This window comes from Daldinia caldariorum, assembly GCF_022478825.1.
Source record: "Daldinia caldariorum strain CBS 122874 unplaced genomic scaffold F4812scaffold_30, whole genome shotgun sequence".
In the NCBI taxonomy this organism is placed as follows: Eukaryota; Fungi; Ascomycota; class Sordariomycetes; order Xylariales; family Hypoxylaceae; genus Daldinia; species Daldinia caldariorum.
Genome location: NW_025953066.1, coordinates 41,512 through 60,898, shown reverse-complemented (window position 1 = coordinate 60,898; position 19,387 = coordinate 41,512). Strand labels below are relative to the sequence as shown.

The following is a 19,387-nucleotide window of genomic DNA, read 5'->3' as shown; positions in this document are numbered from 1 at the left end:
AAGTTATGTTTAAAAGCTAGGTAGGTACCGAAGGTAGTAGTTTTTGATCGCCCCACGAATACCGCAAACCTCCAAATTCCTCTCCTGGCTTGTATCATATCGCCACAGCATCTATATTGGAAAATAATCTAGTATGGCGTCCCTTACAAGCTTTCCCAATGAGCTCCTAATGGAGATTTCGAAATACATAAATGATTCCGCCGATTTGAAGCACCTTTGTCTCGTTAGTCGACGCCTTTACTTCGTGTTTGACCCTGTTTTGTACGCCTTCGCTGCTCTCAACCATCCGCACCTCATGTGCTGGGCTTCCGAAGCTGGCAGAATTGAAACGGTGAAGAAGCTCCTCTTGGGAGGGATGAGCCCTAATATGATTACATCTAATCATAGAGACAAAGATGTAGAGGATGGTCGGCATATCAAATGGGCTCGCGATATGGCAGATACTGGGGCTGTGATCGGATCGGTAATGACCCATAAGCAGAGGGTTGTGGAATCCCGTTCCAAGCAGAAGAACGAACCACCGACATATGACGAGCACTTGACCAAGAGAAAACGAAGGAGGAGAATACGGAAGTACTTGCGTTCGTCGGTGGATACTTTCTGGTTTTCTCTCCATTCCGCTGCTATGGCTGGGTCTACTGAGATAACCGAACTTCTACTAGACTCTGGGGCTCAGTTAGATGTTCCTTCGCGCGCATTACACATCTGGGAGGCTTATTATCGCTGTAGAGAATCATCGAAGAAGACTCACTTTTGGACACCACTGCATACCGCCTTATGCTGTGGTCAGGAAGATGTGGCCAACCTTCTCATCACTCGGGGAGCATCCGTAGATGTCGAAGTTCAAACACGGCCGTCTAATGCACTACATTGGGCGGCTCGATGCGGCTGTTTATCAACCATACGACTACTTCTAGAAGGCGACCAAAAGGTCCCCGTCGACACTCGAGATTTTGTAAGTAATGCATAGTAACGGTATCCTTGAAAATGATGATTGCATGCCTGGTACTAACATTTCTTTAGGAGGGTGCAAGTCCCCTTATGTGGGCTTTAGGGACCACAAACAGTATCGCGACAATGAAATGCCTGCTCCAATATGGTGCGAACCTTGATGTGTTGACGCATGGACAATGTCCTCACCATGATAACCAATCCACAGCACTTCTGCGAGCTCTTCGCCATTGCTGGTATGAGGATGCTGGATTTCTTATTAATTCCGGCGCAAATATTCATCCTCCTACAGACGACTTACCTTCCGCCTTAGACCAGTGTCTTATTTCATTACGCGTAGGCTATTTCGACATGAAGAGCGAGACTCGACTCAGCGAGCTTGCTTCGAGAGAGAGCGAATCTCGCAAAGTTTTTTGCGAGGCCTTTGACGTTAGGAGTCAATTGAGGTATCTGTCGAGTTATCCTTCCTACAACGATATTACTGGTGCAAAAGTTCGCATTGGGATGGTAGGAGTGGCTAAAAAGCTGATACTCCACGGTGCTAATGTCCATGGTTCTCCCACCGCTGAATCTTCTCCAATAGTGCGCGCGGCAAGAGCTCATTTGCCGGAGATAGTAGGCCTCTTGCTTAAGTTTGGGGCTTCAGTTGACCACGAGGATGACGATGGGACGTATCCACTACTTGCTGCTGTTTCGACACGATGTACCACGCAACCAGAATCTTACATCGATACTGTTGCGTGCCTCCTGAAAAATGGGTCAAATCCTGACAAGGCAACTCGGGTCAAGCAATACCGGACAGCTCTCGCGGCTCTATGCTTGTTGCAATTTGACAACCCCGGGGAACTTGAGGTTGCTAAACTTCTAGTCGAACATGGTGCGGATATACACGCTCGCGGTTACTCAAACGTGTATAGGGATCGACTGCAGTTGACACCACTTCAAGCCGCTCTCTACAGTTGTAAACCGGACATTTGTCGGTACCTCATAAATAAAGGCGCGAAGATGGATCCCGACAAGTTGGATTTTCACAAAGTGCTGCATAATTTAAAGAGTCGGTTCTGCGGTCCTTTCGCGCTACCCGGCGGCTTACCGCGCGAACGAGTAGCAGAAATCTTCCGACTCCTCGTGGAACTCGATCAATCAAGATCTCTTATGGAAAATTCCATGTGTTTTTGGATGTCTATAACCATCGGTTCCTTTCCTCTGGTGAAAGAATTTCTCGATTCGGGTGCTTCCGATGCGTCGTGGGTCGACAGGTTCAATCAAACTTGTAAGTACGCTTGATTCACCAACTCTTACTTTTGAAACCCTTGGTGTGCACTTATCCTTACCTGACACTGGCGTGGCATGCTATTAGAATATCTGACCAAGTAGAGGGATAGAGACTTGACAAGTTTACTATAGGTCTTCATAGGTTGGCTGCCAATACGTCCGGCGAGCTTGAGGCCACTGCCTTGGTACCGCAACTTATTGAAGTGGGAGCGGACGTAAACATGCTTGATTCGTATCGACGCACGCCATTTACACACCTTATTTTACCATCGTCCTCCGCGCGCGATCCTGAGGAAAGCCTTGAACCGTATACTGAGCTGTTCAAGGCCTTCATTGAAAACGGGGTAGTCCAGAGTAAATGGAATATAGCGACATTCAAATGGTTAATGGAATCCGGATGCTCTAACTCCTCCACATTTCGAACACGTTGGGCTGTTGAACTAGGAAGTCTATACCAGGTGAAAGAGGGAAAGATAGTTCCCCGAGAACAACGCCTTTATGGGGAAGCCTTAATATTAGATGGGATGGAGGAGGAACGAATGTCTAACTGGGGAGACATGTCTGATATGCCTGAAATGTCTGGCCTATCTGACAGGGAAGAAGATTTATTTTTTTAAATCCTTTTTAAGGAAAAAAAATTTGACAGGAATTAGACAATATTAAGCACCAGAGAGTAATCAAATTTCAAACTTAGATATCTACGGAGGGAGATATATGGTAATTGTGAGTGGCCATAGGTCAGATAGACTGTAATAGTACCTACCTAGGTAGGTAATTATGCTATTAAGAAATACACTTTTGACTCAGCGGTTTGCATCTGGGAGTAATTAAGAATCACATGGCAACACGATATCATTGTACCTAATACACCTGCAAGTACCATTACAACGCATAACTGATTTGGGCCAGATTTTCAATTGCGGCCAGTCCGTAGAGCGCGGCATCGTTGGTCGAAACCCACGCCGCCTCGTCGACCGGTGACAGAACTTGGCTTCCATTCAGGTGCTCGCTCGCCCAGGGCAACGACGGCGATAACCCGTCCGTGCTGAGGAACTCTTTCCACGCGCGCGCTGCCAGCGTCGAGTTGTCTAGCTTCTTAGCTGCGTACGCCGTCAGCCGCGAGTGCCCCTGCTTCAAGTTTAGTTTGCCGAAGCTGACTCCATATCGTGCCGTTTGCTCCGCGGCCCCGGCGCCGTAGTAGTAGCAGTAATCCAACCACGCCTGCTCGAAGCCGGCTGGCAGGTCGTCTCCTAGGTAGTCCGCCAGCTGCGAGATGATTTCCGGCAATCCGAAGCTCGCGGGGAGGTGCGACACCTCCACGTGGCCGAGATTCTTCGGATCGGTGGCTGGAGGTGAGATGACGCCCGTGTGTAGATTGTAAAGACCTAGTCCCGTAACAAAGCCGTTCTTCAGATTTGCAATGCTGTGCATGGTCGTGTTAAGCTTCGACCGTGCTTCTTCCCATCGCGGGCCGCGCCTCTCCCACTCGAGGAACCAGGTCGAAGCCAGACCCGACCAGTCGAGACCGACGTCTAAATCCAGAGCGGTCGGGTCGATTACGTAGGTGCCGTTATCCTGGCGGACCTTGCGTCGCGGGTCCACGGTGAGGAAGGCCTGGTCGGCATCCATAAGCTCGTGCAGGAGCTCTCCTGTTCGCTCGTCACCGCCGGATAAGTAGTAGAATACTTGCCGGTAAATAGGTGTTGATACGCGGATCTGCTTGGAGCTATCGCCCCAGTGCTGGACACCGTGACGAGTGCCGAAACCCTTAAAAGGGCCGATGTGATACACATCTACCTCGCCGGTGTGTCGCGCGTGTGCTTCCGCAAATCGGTATACGTCCGCTCTACCAGTGCGCAAGAAGTAGTTCCAAAAGAAAAGGTTGGGAGAAAGTTCCGAGTTATCCCACGCATATCCTCCAATGTCGTAGCGCCAGGTGTGTCTATCCTCATCGTAGGTATCTATATAAGCTTGTTAGCAGTTTTATAATCGAAAGATTAAGGGTTAGCGATAGCAGGTGGGCAGAAAGCCTTGGATTACATACGCATGATGTCGCCGTGGTCCCAAAATCCATACCATCGTCTCTGGAATACTTGGTCCTGGTAGAATTTGATCAAGAAGTCAAGATGCGATTCAATCGTTCGCGCCGACTCGGTCAAATTATCAGGAATCATCTCCCAGTACGACCCGATAGCTTTCGTCCGTTGAATATATGCCGGGTCGGCTGCAAGCACGGGCGGCTCGTTTGCATGGGCTGTGAGAGAAGCTAGTGTATCCGCGGAGGGTGTGCTGTCAAATGGAAATAAGAAGATTTCGTTAGTCCGAGCGATGCCGTATGGTGTGTTGTAGCCTCCCTCGTAATCCTCATAGGTGATCTCAAGAGCATCAAGTTGGTCGTCGTATGTGTCTTCGCCTAGGCCGTCATGGAATGGCCTGAGATCCATGGGTTCGGCAGCAGGGCTGTATAGCCATAAGGTAATCTGGCCAACGTCCGTAGCCGCATTGGATATATCTAGACTCGTTGGATATTTCTTCCAGAAATCGCGAAGAGCGACTGCCAGACCACCTTGCGTAGCACCGCCGAGATAAGCAAGACCGCCAGCTCGTGTGCCCCCGGGGATCTTGACCCAGCTATGACCGGCCTTTGTGCGCTTCTTCAATGTAAATCCATCCGGAGATAGCTGAGTTAAGCTATAGTCATTCCATGAGGGGATCCATTTTAATCGGGAGGAGACGCGGGTATCCCAGGATGAGATATCGGGTGTCTTTTCGCCCTTGAACTGGGAATTCCGAACTTCCTCGCCAGGGTCTCTTCGCAGTCCTGTGATTCCTTGTACCGCTTCACTCAGGAGTCCCCTATCCTGACCAGCTAGCCTAACATGGCGGTTATACAATTCCTCACCTGCTAGAGGGACATCAAACTGGATTCCAATTCCCGTGACGAAATCCTCGTCGGCTTTGCCGTCGAATATAAGTGTGTGAACAACACGAATGGCATCAGAGTCCGCGTATAGGTAAAAGCGAAGAATAAATGGTAGCCAGTTATCGCGAGTACCCGATGTCGTCTGGTGTTTTCCACGAACAGCTACCAAACTCCTGACTATGCTATCTTCGGTAGTGTTGACGGTGACTTCCTCAATGTTGCTTTCGAATCTTAGCTTCTCAATTGAAGTTGTTTTCTCCCCATCGTCCTCGATACCAGACTGAGACCGCAGTATCAGTCGACCATTCTGCCCTACAATTTTGCCGCTTGCCGTCTTGATCAAGCCCAGGACCGTGCTACCGGACTTTGGGAATGTCGCAGTAAGTTTCCCGGTGTCAACAGTAACCTCGTCGTTGGAGTCGCGAACGGTCAGCTTTGATTGGGGAGCCGGACTGGAGCGTCTGGTCGTGTTACCCCTAGTATTGGTGGATGCGGTAATCTTGTATTCTTCGTAGACCTTCTCGGACCCGCCTAATGCGTGCCCTGTCCATTTGATGGTGTCATCTGGCCAGTACGCGGTTATCCATGACTCTAACCGAACCGAGTCACCATTATTGCCTCCTAGACCACTGAATATGGTCTGGTTTGCCGGGTACTTTCCTCGGGGCCAAGGAAGTCCGAACGTCGTCCCCGAATTGAATGTTGGCGTGTTGCCGACCCATCTCACTGTGACATCTTCCGAGTTGTTGACCTTCTCATAGATTTGGGCGGAGGCAATATTAGCTAGTCCCAGGGCTATGAGCCCTATAGTTCGGATGTGAGGCATTCTTAGAAAGTTCCGAGGCTAGAAATCCAACCGGGGCGCTCTTGAACTTTCTTGAAGCCTCGTTGGCCTTACCACCATCGAGGTCAAATTCCCATACTGAAGTCCCGTCATCTCCTTGTATATTATATACGCAGCCCATGACTGCGGCGAAATTGATTTCCAACTTCCGGCATACCGGTTTTTGGATATACTTCAAGCTAGAGGCATTGAAGCTATGCGACTTGGTTACCGTAGTATTGCAACCTCGGTAGGATATTACACCGGAGGTGTTGCCTAGTAAAGCTGGCATATTTAGCTACTCCGCATCTGGGCCAGCTTTAGTATTCGCTAGTATTGATTCATGCTATGGCGAACAAGACAGGATAGAATAACGTAAGTATCAAAGTACATTTACTCCCCTTATGGAAAGATTCCACGAATGACAGGAGGGCCCGAAAAGCTAATCCACGTAACTTAACAGCGATATTACTCTGCGTGGAAGGTAGTTATGGGGGTTGTGGAGATACCCTGGCTGGCCTGGCCAAGCACGCGAGTTTAGTGTGGCTTTGGTAAATAATTTAGAGGCTTCGCAGTAGAGGAGTCTTTGCAATGATCATGAAAGAAGGTTGGAGATGATAAGAGATTCCCCACAGGCGGTTCAAGAGGTCAAATGTTGATGTCATACCAACTTGGATTAACAATGAAGTCAAGAATAAATTCAGGAAAAGAAATGTCCGTGAAAGTATAGTGTGGTAGCAGCACGGCCGGTTTATCCTAGAGAAGAAGGTTTTGTCACAATGCAATAAAGGTAAACGGCCTTGGGGATGACATTTAATAAACCTCATTCATTTCTAGTATTTCTTGGGTACTATTTGGCTGTACTGGCTTTAGAAGGAAAAAGAATTTATGAGATAGGGAATGCCTGGGCGTAGCAACTGATAAACTCTAGGTACCTCCTATTAGGGTTTTTCTTGTTTCTGGTGATGCTTGTTTTTAAGCCATTATGACATTGGATCGCGTACTGTGTTGTCGTAAAACTAGTCCAAGTAATTCGTCCCAATCTTATGTCTCTCAATTTATATAGACTTCGTACCTAAGCTAAAACATTGAAAATTGCCACTTTTTAAATGAACGCCGGAAACAGCATTTAAACATAGGGGTATCATACCTCCTTTCCACCACTTCCATAACATCATCCCCCGTTAAACGATGCATAGCCGCAAAATTTGAAGATAAAAATAGATCGGAAAGACAGCTATCAGAAAGAAAAGAGGCCATCTTGGTGGCGACATGAATCCGGAAGAATCCCTTTCCTCTTCTCAGGTCGAGTGCGACGATGAAGAATTCCTGCTTAACTTCTTGCTCTTCTTGCCCACGATTTCAATCACTTCCGGTTGCGGCATCTCGGGTTCCTCAAACCGAGCCGACGGCTCGCCCGCCTCGGGATCGTCTCTATACGGGGCAACCGGTGCAGCCGTCTCTTCTTCCACGTCGCGGTCGTCGCGGTCGTCGTCGTCGTGAGGATCGGTAGAAACAAACAACGGCGCGTACCCTCGCGCGCCGCGGTTCCTAAACCAAGTCGGGGTCCTCCACTGTGGCGCTTTCACCTTGGGGATGGCCGGCAGCTTCCACTTGACGCTCCTGATCTTGGTGTTGAGGTTCGGCCTCGGCAGCGAGGCTTCGTCGAGCCACGGCATGCGCGGCGGCGCGTCCGGCCGCAGCTGGTGTCCGCAGTTGGGACAGTCGGGCGGGACAGCCTGCCACGCGAGGTACTGCGTCAGCCCCGGAATCGCGAGGCCACGGGAGAATTCGCGTACCGCTAGGAAGAGATGGATTAAGCTACGAGTAGCAAGGACGCCATGTTTAGTAAACGATGCTCTTTGTTTATTCACCCATCTCCGGTCCAGATGTTTATCTACCGCAGAGGTGTCTAATCTATAGGAGGTAGGTACCTTAGGTACCTAACCTAGGATACGAGGAAAAGGAAAGAGAAAAAAAAGAAAAAAAACCTACAAATTAATTAGCAGCGGGATTGTCGCGTACGCGGCTAGCATAGCTGACTCGGCGCTGTTGGTGCTACCGCTGCTGGAATCAATCCAAATGAACACCAGAACTACCATTAGCGCAGCGGCGAGGATCAAGTCGACGGCGAATGTAAGGAAAGGGTGGGTCGGAGTCGATCTCGACGCTGGAGCTGGAGTGGGCGCATCAGATGCTTCTCTGCTCTGCGGTGTGTCGTCCGTCTCCGGCCCGCGCTCGTACTCTTGCTCCAGGGCACTCTCCCCGACATCTCCGCGCTCTAAGTCCGGCTCGGGTTCAGATGATGGCTGCTTACTTCTAGACTGCCGTGAGTTTATGAAGATGCCTGCCCCGGCGGAGAAGGCGAGGGGCACCAAGCCGACGGCGGGGGTGGGGCTACCCGAGACGATGCCGTGCGCGAGGCAGAGAGGGAATGCAGGTAAGAAAGTCGCGGCAGTGACTATGCGAAGCGTTCTAGAGTCGGCCATGGGATACGGTAGCCGACTATCACGGCGGTGAAACTATAGAACTGACATATATGTATATGGCATTGGAAAGAAGAGGGGTTGACGAACGACGCGAAACTTGCGACGGTTCAAATGGAGATTTATTTACAGATTAGGTCGGCACCCCCCTGCTCTCTACCCTTCTTATCGTTGCCAGGGTTTTGATTCGCCAACCAATGAGGTAACATTAATGATGGATCACGACCTGGCGATCTTGCGACGGTAATGAATTCATTTAATAGGTGCTCGTTCGAAACTAAACAATGGGTATAATTGGTTGTTGCGAGCTACGTGGTCGAGTAGCATGTATTACGACATTAAACTAGGTACCTAAGGTAAATAACTATAACTATTTCATAGACAAGCAGTTTACTTGCAAGCAAAGAGGAAAGCATCTTTCCTCGATCGAGAAGCAACTTAGAAGATCATTCACATTCCTTGACATAAAACGACGGATATGAGGATAAATGATAATGATGTATCAATGTGCCTAATTCAGGCGACAGGTATAACTAAAGTAATGCTAGACATCGCCTCAACCCCTATCCGTAAAGTCGTAAGCTCCACCCCGCGAATGTAGTTTCTGATAGCCACGATCGTCGTAAGAGTAAAGTGACGTTCCCCTAAATAAACCCTTCACACAATCCGTCGTAGGAGAACTGCATTCGGTGCCAGTGGAACCCGCGGTGCAGGAACACCAGTCTCCACATCCATAGGCGGCGACGTAGGGCGTAGAACGGCAACAGGCCGAAGAACGGTGGTCGGGTATACGACAGCTGGGCCGCCAACCCTGTATTTAGGACGTACCGGTGGCTTAGGGAGCGGACGGTTCGGCGGTCCGGGGGCGTCACGGGCGGGATAGAGAGGATTGTAGATGTGTGGCGGCGGCACCTCGTAGACGACGCGGCTGACGGGCGGCGGCATGATGACGTTGGACGGCATTGGAATTCCTTGAGGCTGAGTTAATATCAATGGGTTTCTGCTAATAATGTGGCTTAAGAGCAGCTGGAAGGGAGGCGATGGATCGAAAGTAGGCGTGTACCGAAATGTAACGGGGATCAAAAAAGAGCACATGTGCTTGATGAAAATTGTTAGGTAGTAGGGGGGAAAGAAGGAAGGATTTCAAAGCAGGCTGGAAAGATGGTAGATTCCGTTAAATATTCGCGCAGGCGTCTTGTTCTGTCAATAGGCTTGCCGTCTGGTCTAAGTATGGTTATCTAAAAGCAAATCAGAATCTTCTATTATAAGATGACGAAAGCCTTAGGTCTCAGTATCGCTGAGATCAGTGATCTGGGGTTATGCGTATAATTTGGAGCTTGGAGCTTGGAGCTTGGAGTCATGGTAGTAGGGGCTTGTACGAGGTAGCCTTTTACTAAGATCGGGGGACGTGGATGGTCTGGCTTAGGACAATGTCCCGCAGAGCAGGCCAAGGGGGTGAACTAGGAAGCTTAGATCTTACCCTTGAATCAAGGCCATTTGGAATATCCTACGGTAGGGCGACTCAGTATGTGAATCTGTTGGGTGTGGATCTTGTTAGGAATAACTCTCTGATTATGGTCTTCTGCTTGACACCATCGATGCTGAGGCTGTCACACTGGCTTAAGAGCTTGCTTTGACGACCATACCCGAAACGACATTTGTAATATTGAACGATACGCCGAGAAGGAATAAGTCACAGGCTTCATAGCGAACTTAGATACCTCCTTAGGTACCTACTCACGGAATGATTCCTGGCCATGCAGTACATTGTTCCTACCTACATGTAAAGCTTTTAATAGTGGCTGCGTCCCTATAATGACAATCAGGCAAGGGGTCTTTTAGAACGTTGGATAAAGGATCCTACGCCAAACACGTCGGGGGCGGTATGCTTGAGTTGGAATTATTCATCGAGAATGTCATATAATGGTATCGCCAATAGAGACCTGTCCTAAAACGCCGAGTTATATCATGCCCTGCTATGCAAACTTCCCCTATCTAATCCCAATATCTGATTATACCGTCAAGACCCGCCGCCACAACTTTACTCGTCTCCTGAGGATGCCACTGCACGCACGTGATCGGTTGGTCGCCAGCTTGCAGCTTATGATACATCTTACACGTCTTCCAATCCCAGAAGCAGACGAATCCGCCGCTGTCGCCGCTAGCAAGAAACTGCCCGTCGGGACTGCACGCGACGTCGATGGCTGTACCAGCGTTGTTGTGGCCTCTGTAACTTTTCTTCCTGTTCTGCCTGAACTTGTCATTGGCACCGTATACGACGATCTGATTATCAGATGATTGGTACGCCACGTATTTGTTTGAAGGGTGTAGACATGCGCGCGTCATCGGGAACATATATGGTTCCGCAATGTACTTGATGGGTACGGGGATATTATAGTCCCAGGCGCGTAAACTCTTGTCGTCCGATGTAGTCATGAATCGTCGGTTATCGTCAACAAAGGTGATTGTGTTGATGGCGTTCAGGTGGTGATCGTACTCTTGGACAAGCTCCCTCGTCCGGGTGTCGAATTGAACAATCTTCTTATCCGACATACCTGCGAGGAATTCATGGGAATGCTCAGGAGAAGGGTTGAACTTAATGACGTGTGGTGTCTTTCCGGTTGTAAACTTATTTAGACATGCGCCCGTTTCGGTATCCCATAATTTCATCTGTCGGTCGTATGATGCCGAGAGGAATTGCGTGCCAGAGTTGTTGAAGCATATATCCGATACGGCTTTGGAATGGCCCAGATAACTTCGTAATAGCTCCTTTTGATGATAAACGTCCCAGATCTTGACCGTACTATCTGCTCCAGATGATAGTAATAGATGTCCCGAGTTGGGAAAGAATCGAAGAGCGGTAACGGCTTTGTTGTCGTGGTTCTTCCATGTATGAACCAGCTTCTTGGGGATATAATTGGTGATGCTGCCGGGTTCTTTTCGTAAATCGACATCGAGATCTTGAGGTACGTGCATATAGGTTCTCCCTTGGTAGTCGTATTCTTGTTGGCCGTGGAATATGGTTTGTTCGTCTCCCAGTTCCTCCACTTCCTTCCTCCTCGCTATAGCCTCAGGAGGTGCCGAGACGACAGTACCACTTGCGACAACGTCATCCTCATCTTCGTAAACGTATTCCACCTCTTCATCACTTGCTAGTTCTTCGTCTTCCCCGACTTCTTCGTATTCATCCTTTTGATATTTCGCCCATGGTCCTACGTATGCGCCATCTCCATCAGCAATAGTCGCGTCTCCCTTCTTTTGTCTCGACGCCCTCAATTTAGCTGCTTCTTCTTTTACTGCAGTACCTGATTGATATTCTCTCTCTGGGCCGCCTTTGCGTTCGATTGCGCGATGCTTGCTGCGGAAAGTGTGTTCGCTGAGAAAAGTCTCTTCCGCATTACCAGTAAGCACATTTTTGCGTTTTAACGTATTTGCTTCGTCCTTGAATGGATTAAGAGGTCCAAGTTTGGGGCGCGCAAGATCTTCGCCGGTATATGGCACGACAGCATGATCAGGTTCAGCTTGTTCGCGTACGATGAGGGCATCCTGGGGTGCCATATTTGGCGGATATTCCCCAAAATCCTTCATTTTGCTTCCGTGTGTCGTGGTTGATGCGCCCTCGTAAATTTGTTGCAATTTGTAATTTGTTGTAAGCGCGTCGGAAAGACGTGGCGGAAGCTTTTGCTCCAAGGTTAGGGGACTTTCCAAAGCTTATAGCTGGTACCTATAAAGCCTGATAAATGCCCAGGTGCCCGTTAGAACTTAGCAGTCTCTATCAACCGTTAACCCCACCATTCTTACTTATCAGCCAATCAAATTGTCAAATCATACATTTATCTCTAAGTACCTAGGTACCTAGGAGGTACTTAACCCTTGAAGAGGTTGTATCTATCAGGTACGTGCTTCGTACATCTCATCTTATAAATCGATTCATACATCTCGGTATCATTACTTCGTACAATATATATATCCTGTTGTTAAGACAGGTCAAGTCAAGCTTTTAAACTGAACAAGCTCGTATAAATCGGGGTATTATCTTGTAACTTTATTACCTATGAGAATCTCCTGCCCGAAACAAATTTGCACATGCTGCTAATTCAACAGGGGACCTGACCTACTCCCAGGTCGCTTGCCATCGTCGCCATCATCATCCCAATCTTATGGTATCGCACATATCAAACGAGAAAAACGGGGACATATCGATCCCTATAAAGGGACCACGTTCTATCCCGCTTGATCAAATCGTCCGATAACCCTTCACTTTCCCAGCAAAATCCACTACTCTAAGGCTCGCTCCAAGGTTGTTTAGATTCACAACCTTCCCGCCGGGGATCCGGAGACCCTGTGTAATTCGTGGCTCATTAGAGTCATTTCCGTTCGGGTGTCTCGTTTGCGTCGTATTTCTCATTGTGCTTATCCCATCTTTTTCAGAATTTATTTCGTCTCGTCCTTGATCAAGGCAACGATCATGCTGTATAGATAGAAGAAGAACATGACCAAGTGGAAGCCCAGCTTGAAGAAAGACTCCTGCAACTGACGTTAGATAGACCGCTCCGAGAGATATTTGACAATATCCATACCTTCTTGTGCACGTTGAGCTTCCTGAAGATTTCGGTTGCGTCCAGTAGATGAGTGTTATCCACAATCCTATAAAGTACAGTACCTAAGGTTAGAATCTTAAAACAAAAGACGTAAAACAATTCTGGGTGACTTGGACAAAACGCACTTCTTGATGTTCCAGCCGAGAAGCGGTAGGTTGAGAATCAGTGCGACCCAGTATCCGTTGATCAAAAATAAGAAAGTCAGGAATCCGTGCACGGCAGCTTCGGGGATGATATAGGTGTTGAGACGGTTGCATAGGTCGATAGGGTTGATATAGTCACTGAACAAACAACAGTTAGCCAAAACATCCCGAGGGAATAAAACCCGAGGAAGTAGAAAGGGAGAAGCAATGACGTAGATCACAGGCGCATCCTGCAGAACGTAGATCTGGCCACGAACTACGACATCTTTCCCCTCCAGGTCCTTGCACATACCATTCTAAGTCGCTGTACATAATCGTGAAGAATACTTGGAGGAACAGATTGACGGCATTTATGAGCACGGCGAAGAGGTATAACCACGCTTCGCCCGACATCTTGACAGCTATATGCTTTCGTGTGGCCTATAAGAATGTTTGTAGTGATGCACAACGGGCCGTCAAATATACAGTAGGTTGCTCGTTAACCGATATAGTCGAGAGGAGCAAGAGGGAAGCTTCCTGGCGGCGTTTGGCTAGACGGTGTCAAGTGCACGTCAAAAAGTTGGACGGTTTAAAAAATGACGGATCTCGAGGGAGAGAGAATGCGGAGATAAGGCTGCAAGATTGAAGGCTACGTGGAAGGTCGAAGCTTCTTTTTCTTTTCTCTTCTTTTGCGCGAGTATCACAGCAAATTAGGAGAGAGAGAGATTGACGTGCCGTCAAAATGCACACTGTAGTGTGTGATGTCGAAATGTCCCCGCGATTAATTAAAGCTGAGAACGGTGATTTGGTTATTTCTCGGTAGTTTGGGAGATTTTGGGGGGGCGGCGGTTTTGTGCGGGTGGATGATGAAAGCGGCTCGCTGCGAAGCAAGAAAAAAAAAAGCTTGCCTTCCCCTTGGGAGAATAGAGGAGGGAATCGGAGCGGCCTTGAAGCGGCGAAGCTTGGTGAAGCTTTCGGCTACCTAAGGTCCACTCACTAAACGGATGCAGACATGACATCTGGATGTATCCCAAGTACAATAGTACCTGAACATCTTAGGCACACATCACATATAGCAGGTACCCTGTACTACCAGAACTACCAGAACCCTCTACCTAAACGGAGACCCCACATCGGAAGGCTGGAAAAAACGAACGAATAGGGACAGCAGGAATATCAAGTAATAGTACGAAATAGAGACTACCTCTACACTATGTAAAACCTACTGCTACATTTAGGTTTCTGTAGCAGTGGCCCTGTACGCTAAAATGCAAAAAGGCTTAACCTTAGGTTAAGTACATAGGTACCTAAGGTATGTACCAGCCTATAAGGTGCCTAAACATAACGCCTATGTAAAAAGGGGGCAGGTTTCAATAAATACATCGCCCAACAAGACAAGTCGACAAGTCACATATAAGGGATGGTTCTTGGGTCAAGATTGGTTCATCTTCCCTATTTCATACGCCATGCTACAACTTATTCTAGTAAAATGCATCCATTGCTTGCACTTTAGACAAAGTCATATCATGTCATATCATCGTCCGCGAATATATCATGCGCTACCATTTACCGGTACGCTTTCAACGTTCGGCATCGGTATAGGTCCTCCGGGGGAGTTTTCCGTTCGTGCTGTTAATACTTCCACTCCAGTTTCCGTAACTAGATAAGTATGTTCTAAAAGGAGGGAAGAATTGGTTAGCTTATCTGTTACGAATTATGCCAGTGTCGATTTTACTCACCAAACTGAGCGGTCCTCTTGCCGTCAATCGTGGTGCTTGTCCAGTTGTCTGGCCAGGTAACGTCTCGGTACTTCCCAAGAGCGATCATAGGCTCAATGGTAAAGGTCATACCGGGCTTACATTCTCCTACGGCCTTGTTCTTGGCGTAATGAGGCACGTTCGGCGGGCAGTGGAACAGAGAATTGACTCCGTGGCCACAGTACGTTCTGATAACGCTGCAGTTCCTCTCCTTGGCGTGCTTTTCGATAATGTTACCGAACTCTCGTATCAGTGTCCCCGGTTTTATGAGCTTAGCTGCCTCGTCCAGACACTCTCGAGCCGTTTCGACCACCCGAACCGAGTCGGGGTCAGCCTTGGCTTTGTCTCCGACGTAGTACGTCTCGTTCAGATCCGCATGATAGCCACCGTGGTATAGCGAAACATCGAGGTTGATAATATCTCCATCTAACAGTACCCGCTGGTCTGGAATACCGTGGCAGATAACTTCGTTAACTGACGTACATATAGATTTAGGGAAATTGTTGTAGTTGAGGGGCGACGGATAGCACTACGACGGTCAGTTATTGATAAAAGAAACCCATCTAGCTCCTCGGAGGAAGCCAATCAACTTACCCCTCGTTCCACGGAAGCCTTATGGCAAATTTCATCGAGGTAATCGGTTGTGACACCGGGTCTGACCTCGGCCGCGACGATATCCAAAACTTCTCGTCCTAACCTGCACACCTTGCGCATAGCCTCTTGTCCCTTAGCATCGAGTATGTCGACCTTATTCCTGTTGATAAATCGCTCGCTCTTAGGGTAGCCCGTCTCGGCGTAGTCGGGATGAGGTATCGATTTAGGGACAGCGCGTGGTTTCGATAGGGGATAGACGGGACGCAGTGGTCCGGTATAGGCGAAGTTAGGGAATGGATTGTAGAAGCCGGTTGCTGGATCAGGTTTAGAGACGACCTTTGGAGTTCGGATACGGTCAAGTATACCATTAGCAGTCTTGCCCTGGGCGATCTTGTGCAGTATTTTGTGATTATTCTACAAAACGAATACCGTCAGCATAAAACATACGACTGGCATCGTGGCCGAAGCATACGAACCCAGTTCTTCTTAAAGCAATCTTGCGAACAGAAGTTGCTGTCCTTTATTCCTATCTTTAGACACGTAGGACATTGTAAAGCCGAGGCATCGTTTTCACAGCCTGCTCCTAAGCATTTTTTCTTGGTAGGCGGTTCGGTGGCCATGATGGAGGGGCTTGGAAGAGACTTAATACGAGGGGCGAGGGACGAGGGACGAGGTGCGATCTCAGCTGAAGAATGAGGAATAACGCGAGTTGTATGTTCCTATTTGCGAGACCATTAAAGATATAATATTAGCTGCCTAACCTAAAGGTACCTCCAGGTCTATGGAAATCGAATCGTAGAACAAAGTTGATTTCTCGGCGGGATGCTTTTTTTTTTTTGTATTTTTTAATCCTTTTTGTAGAACCGAAGGCTACATAGGTAAGTAGTAGGCGCAAAACCCTTCCAATCCCAAATCACGTAAAGGGTACCTGGGTATATAGCCCCACATTAAAAGCATTAAAACTGCAGGTCTAGTGCGCCCCCAAGGGCGTCCGGCCTTGCCTAGGTCGGTGCCTAGAAATTTAGATGCCTCGATTTAGGGTTATTTACTGGATAAGACATCTGAAATATCCTCATAACCGAATAGTAGTCCGATGTCAAAACGGGATTTCGTTATCAATACTTCCGTTTAGGCCGTCCGTACCCGGAACAAGATCTGATGATATGTAAGAAATTTCAACTTTCTTTTTAGGTATGGGGACATCCATAACCTGATTGATAACTTAATAATTTGCCTACATTAAAAAACCCCCTCCTATAATATTCCAAAAATGTCAGGTCAAAAATACGTGGTTGTTGGTGCAGGTCCCGTCGGATCGCTTGCCGCGTTGTATGCAGCCAAGAGAGGTCACGATGTTGAGATCTACGAGCTTCGAGGTGGTAGGTTGCGATATTTCAAATACCCTAGCTACCTAAGCATACCAGTCCAGAATCTATACATCGTTGCCTATAATAAACTATCTTCTTACCTACCTACCTACCTGACCTCATATGAAGCTTCGGCATTTTGAACTTGATACTGATGTGAAGTAGATCTAAGAGATCCTTCAACAACGCCACTAAACTTTACAAAGTCTATAAACCTAGCCCTATCAGAAAGGGGCATCAATGCTATGCGACATGCCAGCCAGCAAGATCTTCTCGACCATGTCTCCTCAGCCACCATCCCCATGAGAGGCAGGATGATCCATGGCAGACGTCCATCTGGTGAACTCTTTGAAGAACCTCAGGATTATGATATCCACGGAAGAGTACTGCGACGTCCATTTGTTAGCGAGCCTAAAGGTTTCAACCGACTAACATGACATTATAGACGATATTCGCCGCCGACAGGGCCGATCTTAACAGGCGACTGTTAGATATTCTTGGAGCGATGCCGAATGTTAAATTTTACTTCAATCATAAACTCACCGGCGCAGATTTCAAGCGACGCAAAGCGTGGTTCGAAGTTCGCGGTCAGGATTCGTCGACGGGTCGAGCCGAGGAGATTGAAGTTTCGTTCGACTTCATGATGGGTGCTGACGGGGCTCATTCGGCCGTCCGATACCACCTTATGAAGTATACTAGAATGAATTACCAACAGGAGTACATCGATACTCTATGGTGTGAGTTTCAGATCAAGCCCAGGGAAGGAGATGAACTTCGCGATCAAAAGTCCAAGTTCCGAATATCACCAAACCACCTTCACATTTGGCCCGGGAAGCAATTCATGTTTATCGCTATTCCTAGCGAGGTATGAAAACTTACTATTATGCGCCGACAGTACTAACAGATGTCAGGACGGTTCCTTCACGTGTACTCTCTTTATGCCCAGCGCAGAATTTGCGAAACTGGAGGCTGACTCGTCCAAACTGTCCGCCTTCTTCGATCAACATTTCCCAGGCGTAACTTCGTTGATAGAACCAGGCGAACTAATCTCTTCATTCGAGACCAACCCACATCTTCCTCTGATCAGTATCAAATGCCAGCCTTACCACTACTCTAGCTCCGTAGTTATCTTAGGAGATGCGGCTCACGCAATGGTACCGTTCTATGGCCAGGGCATGAATGCAGGACTGGAGGATGTTCGCATCCTCTTTTCTATTCTAGACAAGCACGCCGCGGCCGAAAACAACAACCCGGAAAAACCAGGTTCGATTGACTTAGCTTTCCAAAGAGGATTGGCCTTAGCAGAATATTCGGCCCTTCGCGTTCCAGATGCTCACGCTATAAATGATCTCGCTTTACAGAATTACGTTGAGATGCGTGCCTCAGTCCTCAGCCCGGCTTATCGTATCCGCAAATATCTGGAAGAGTTTATGTCTGTCCATGTACCAAGCCTGGGATGGCGGACAAAATATTCTCGAGTGAGCTTCGGAAACGAAAGGTACTCAGAGGTTGTCGCCAAAAGTAACCACCAAGGCAAGGTTCTCCTGCGTGGGCTTATTGCCGTGCTGTGCAGTCCGATCGTCGCGGGCCTGCTCGGCCTATATTGGACCCGACGTCGTTCCCTTGGCGGCGTATCTCTTCTTGACACAATTCGCAACTTAAGAAGATGATTCCATAGACTATTAAAATGGTAAGGTTTCGCCGTGTAATACGAGTAAGGCTATGGGATACCTCAACTTAATCGCATATGTTCAGTAGAACTCCGAGCAGCAATTTTCCCACCTGGCCATCTTAATGGAAAGCATGAAGCTCAGCGCTAGCGATCCGTGCACACATAAGCCTGCACATAAGGCCAAGTTCAATACCCATACCGCATTCTAGATAGATGTTCTAAGACGCTGCAAAGAAAATCCAAAGGCCTCGAATTTCTATAAAAAGATGGCAATGACTTCATAATTCATCTGCAATGTCTTTCACTGGCTCGACGCTACTGCATTTAGTATGCAGCCACCCATTCAGATGTAAACATGTGAACGACATGTAACAAGTGTGTGTATGTTGTCTATGTGAAAGAAAAGATTTTTTTTTTTAACAATCACTCAACACTGAAGAAGAGCAGGAGAGCCACGTCACGTGGCTCATGAGTGGCACACTCACAACATGTGAGCGGACAAAGCGGACTGTTAATAGCGGAGCGGAGTCTGTCTCATGGGCATTTTCTCCATTACGGTTACCACGTGAGCGGACTTTTGCCTCCTATCACTCCTTTTACACAACACATGCGAAGCGAAGCTGGTAATGACCAAAGATACTGGTGGATAATAGAAGAAGAGGATGGGGAGGGGTACCAAGTTTTGTCAATGAGTCAGTCACCTTCTTAACTAAATGAAGTTTGAAAAGAAAGTGTCCTATTTCAACTATAATAGCCAATTGTCCGCGATTCCGCTCCTACTATATCGCAAGAGCGGATTTCCAAACTTGAATACCA

At 48.0% G+C, this 19,387-nt stretch overlaps 8 protein-coding genes across 8 annotated transcripts; 2 read left to right on the top strand and 6 right to left on the bottom strand.

Moving 5' to 3' along the window:
* Positions 1-133: 133 nt before the first annotated feature.
* Positions 134-2,872, top strand: F4812DRAFT_469444 (ankyrin repeat-containing domain protein; the record flags this gene model as incomplete). The annotated part of the gene is made up of 3 exons (XM_047938878.1): positions 134-955; positions 1,024-2,224; positions 2,359-2,872. The coding sequence occupies 3 exons, from the start codon at positions 134-136 to the stop codon at positions 2,841-2,843; spliced, it is 2,508 nt and encodes an 835-aa protein (XP_047785450.1). The 3' UTR covers positions 2,844-2,872.
* A 236-nt stretch (positions 2,873-3,108) lies between these two features.
* F4812DRAFT_463987 (uncharacterized protein) lies at positions 3,109-6,264 on the bottom strand (the record flags this gene model as incomplete). Its single annotated transcript, XM_047938293.1, has 3 exons — positions 3,109-4,187; positions 4,271-5,953; positions 6,048-6,264. The coding sequence occupies 3 exons, from the start codon at positions 6,262-6,264 to the stop codon at positions 3,109-3,111; spliced, it is 2,979 nt and encodes a 992-aa protein (XP_047785449.1).
* Positions 6,265-6,785: 521 nt separating this feature from the next.
* On the bottom strand, positions 6,786-8,625 carry F4812DRAFT_447756 (uncharacterized protein). Its single transcript, XM_047935789.1, has 2 exons — positions 7,968-8,625; positions 6,786-7,793 (listed from the first exon to the last, which is right to left on the bottom strand). Exons 1-2 carry the CDS (start codon positions 8,459-8,461, stop codon positions 7,274-7,276), a joined length of 1,014 nt encoding a protein of 337 aa, XP_047785448.1. The 5' UTR covers positions 8,462-8,625; the 3' UTR covers positions 6,786-7,273.
* F4812DRAFT_447753 (uncharacterized protein) lies at positions 8,626-10,193 on the bottom strand. Its single transcript, XM_047935788.1, has 2 exons — positions 9,939-10,193; positions 8,626-9,696 (listed from the first exon to the last, which is right to left on the bottom strand). The coding sequence occupies exon 2, from the start codon at positions 9,551-9,553 to the stop codon at positions 9,116-9,118; it is 438 nt and encodes a 145-aa protein (XP_047785447.1). The 5' UTR covers positions 9,554-9,696; positions 9,939-10,193; the 3' UTR covers positions 8,626-9,115.
* On the bottom strand, positions 10,194-12,154 carry F4812DRAFT_447752 (WD40 repeat-like protein). Its single transcript, XM_047935787.1, has one exon. It carries the CDS (start codon positions 12,044-12,046, stop codon positions 10,454-10,456), a length of 1,593 nt encoding a protein of 530 aa, XP_047785446.1. The 5' UTR covers positions 12,047-12,154; the 3' UTR covers positions 10,194-10,453.
* Positions 12,155-12,359: 205 nt separating this feature from the next.
* On the bottom strand, positions 12,360-14,193 carry F4812DRAFT_447751 (cornichon). The gene is made up of 4 exons (XM_047935786.1): positions 13,495-14,193; positions 13,185-13,340; positions 13,039-13,105; positions 12,360-12,985 (listed from the first exon to the last, which is right to left on the bottom strand). The coding sequence occupies exons 1-4, from the start codon at positions 13,593-13,595 to the stop codon at positions 12,893-12,895; spliced, it is 417 nt and encodes a 138-aa protein (XP_047785445.1). The 5' UTR covers positions 13,596-14,193; the 3' UTR covers positions 12,360-12,892.
* A 13-nt stretch (positions 14,194-14,206) lies between these two features.
* Positions 14,207-16,539, bottom strand: F4812DRAFT_447746 (methionine aminopeptidase). The gene is made up of 5 exons (XM_047935785.1): positions 16,009-16,539; positions 15,898-15,946; positions 15,533-15,846; positions 14,921-15,467; positions 14,207-14,855 (listed from the first exon to the last, which is right to left on the bottom strand). Exons 1-5 carry the CDS (start codon positions 16,150-16,152, stop codon positions 14,734-14,736), a joined length of 1,176 nt encoding a protein of 391 aa, XP_047785444.1. The 5' UTR covers positions 16,153-16,539; the 3' UTR covers positions 14,207-14,733.
* A 136-nt stretch (positions 16,540-16,675) lies between these two features.
* Positions 16,676-19,168, top strand: F4812DRAFT_284951 (FAD/NAD(P)-binding domain-containing protein). The gene is made up of 4 exons (XM_047931073.1): positions 16,676-16,911; positions 17,065-17,282; positions 17,345-17,764; positions 17,811-19,168. Exons 1-4 carry the CDS (start codon positions 16,803-16,805, stop codon positions 18,567-18,569), a joined length of 1,506 nt encoding a protein of 501 aa, XP_047785443.1. The 5' UTR covers positions 16,676-16,802; the 3' UTR covers positions 18,570-19,168.
* Positions 19,169-19,387: the final 219 nt, after the last annotated feature.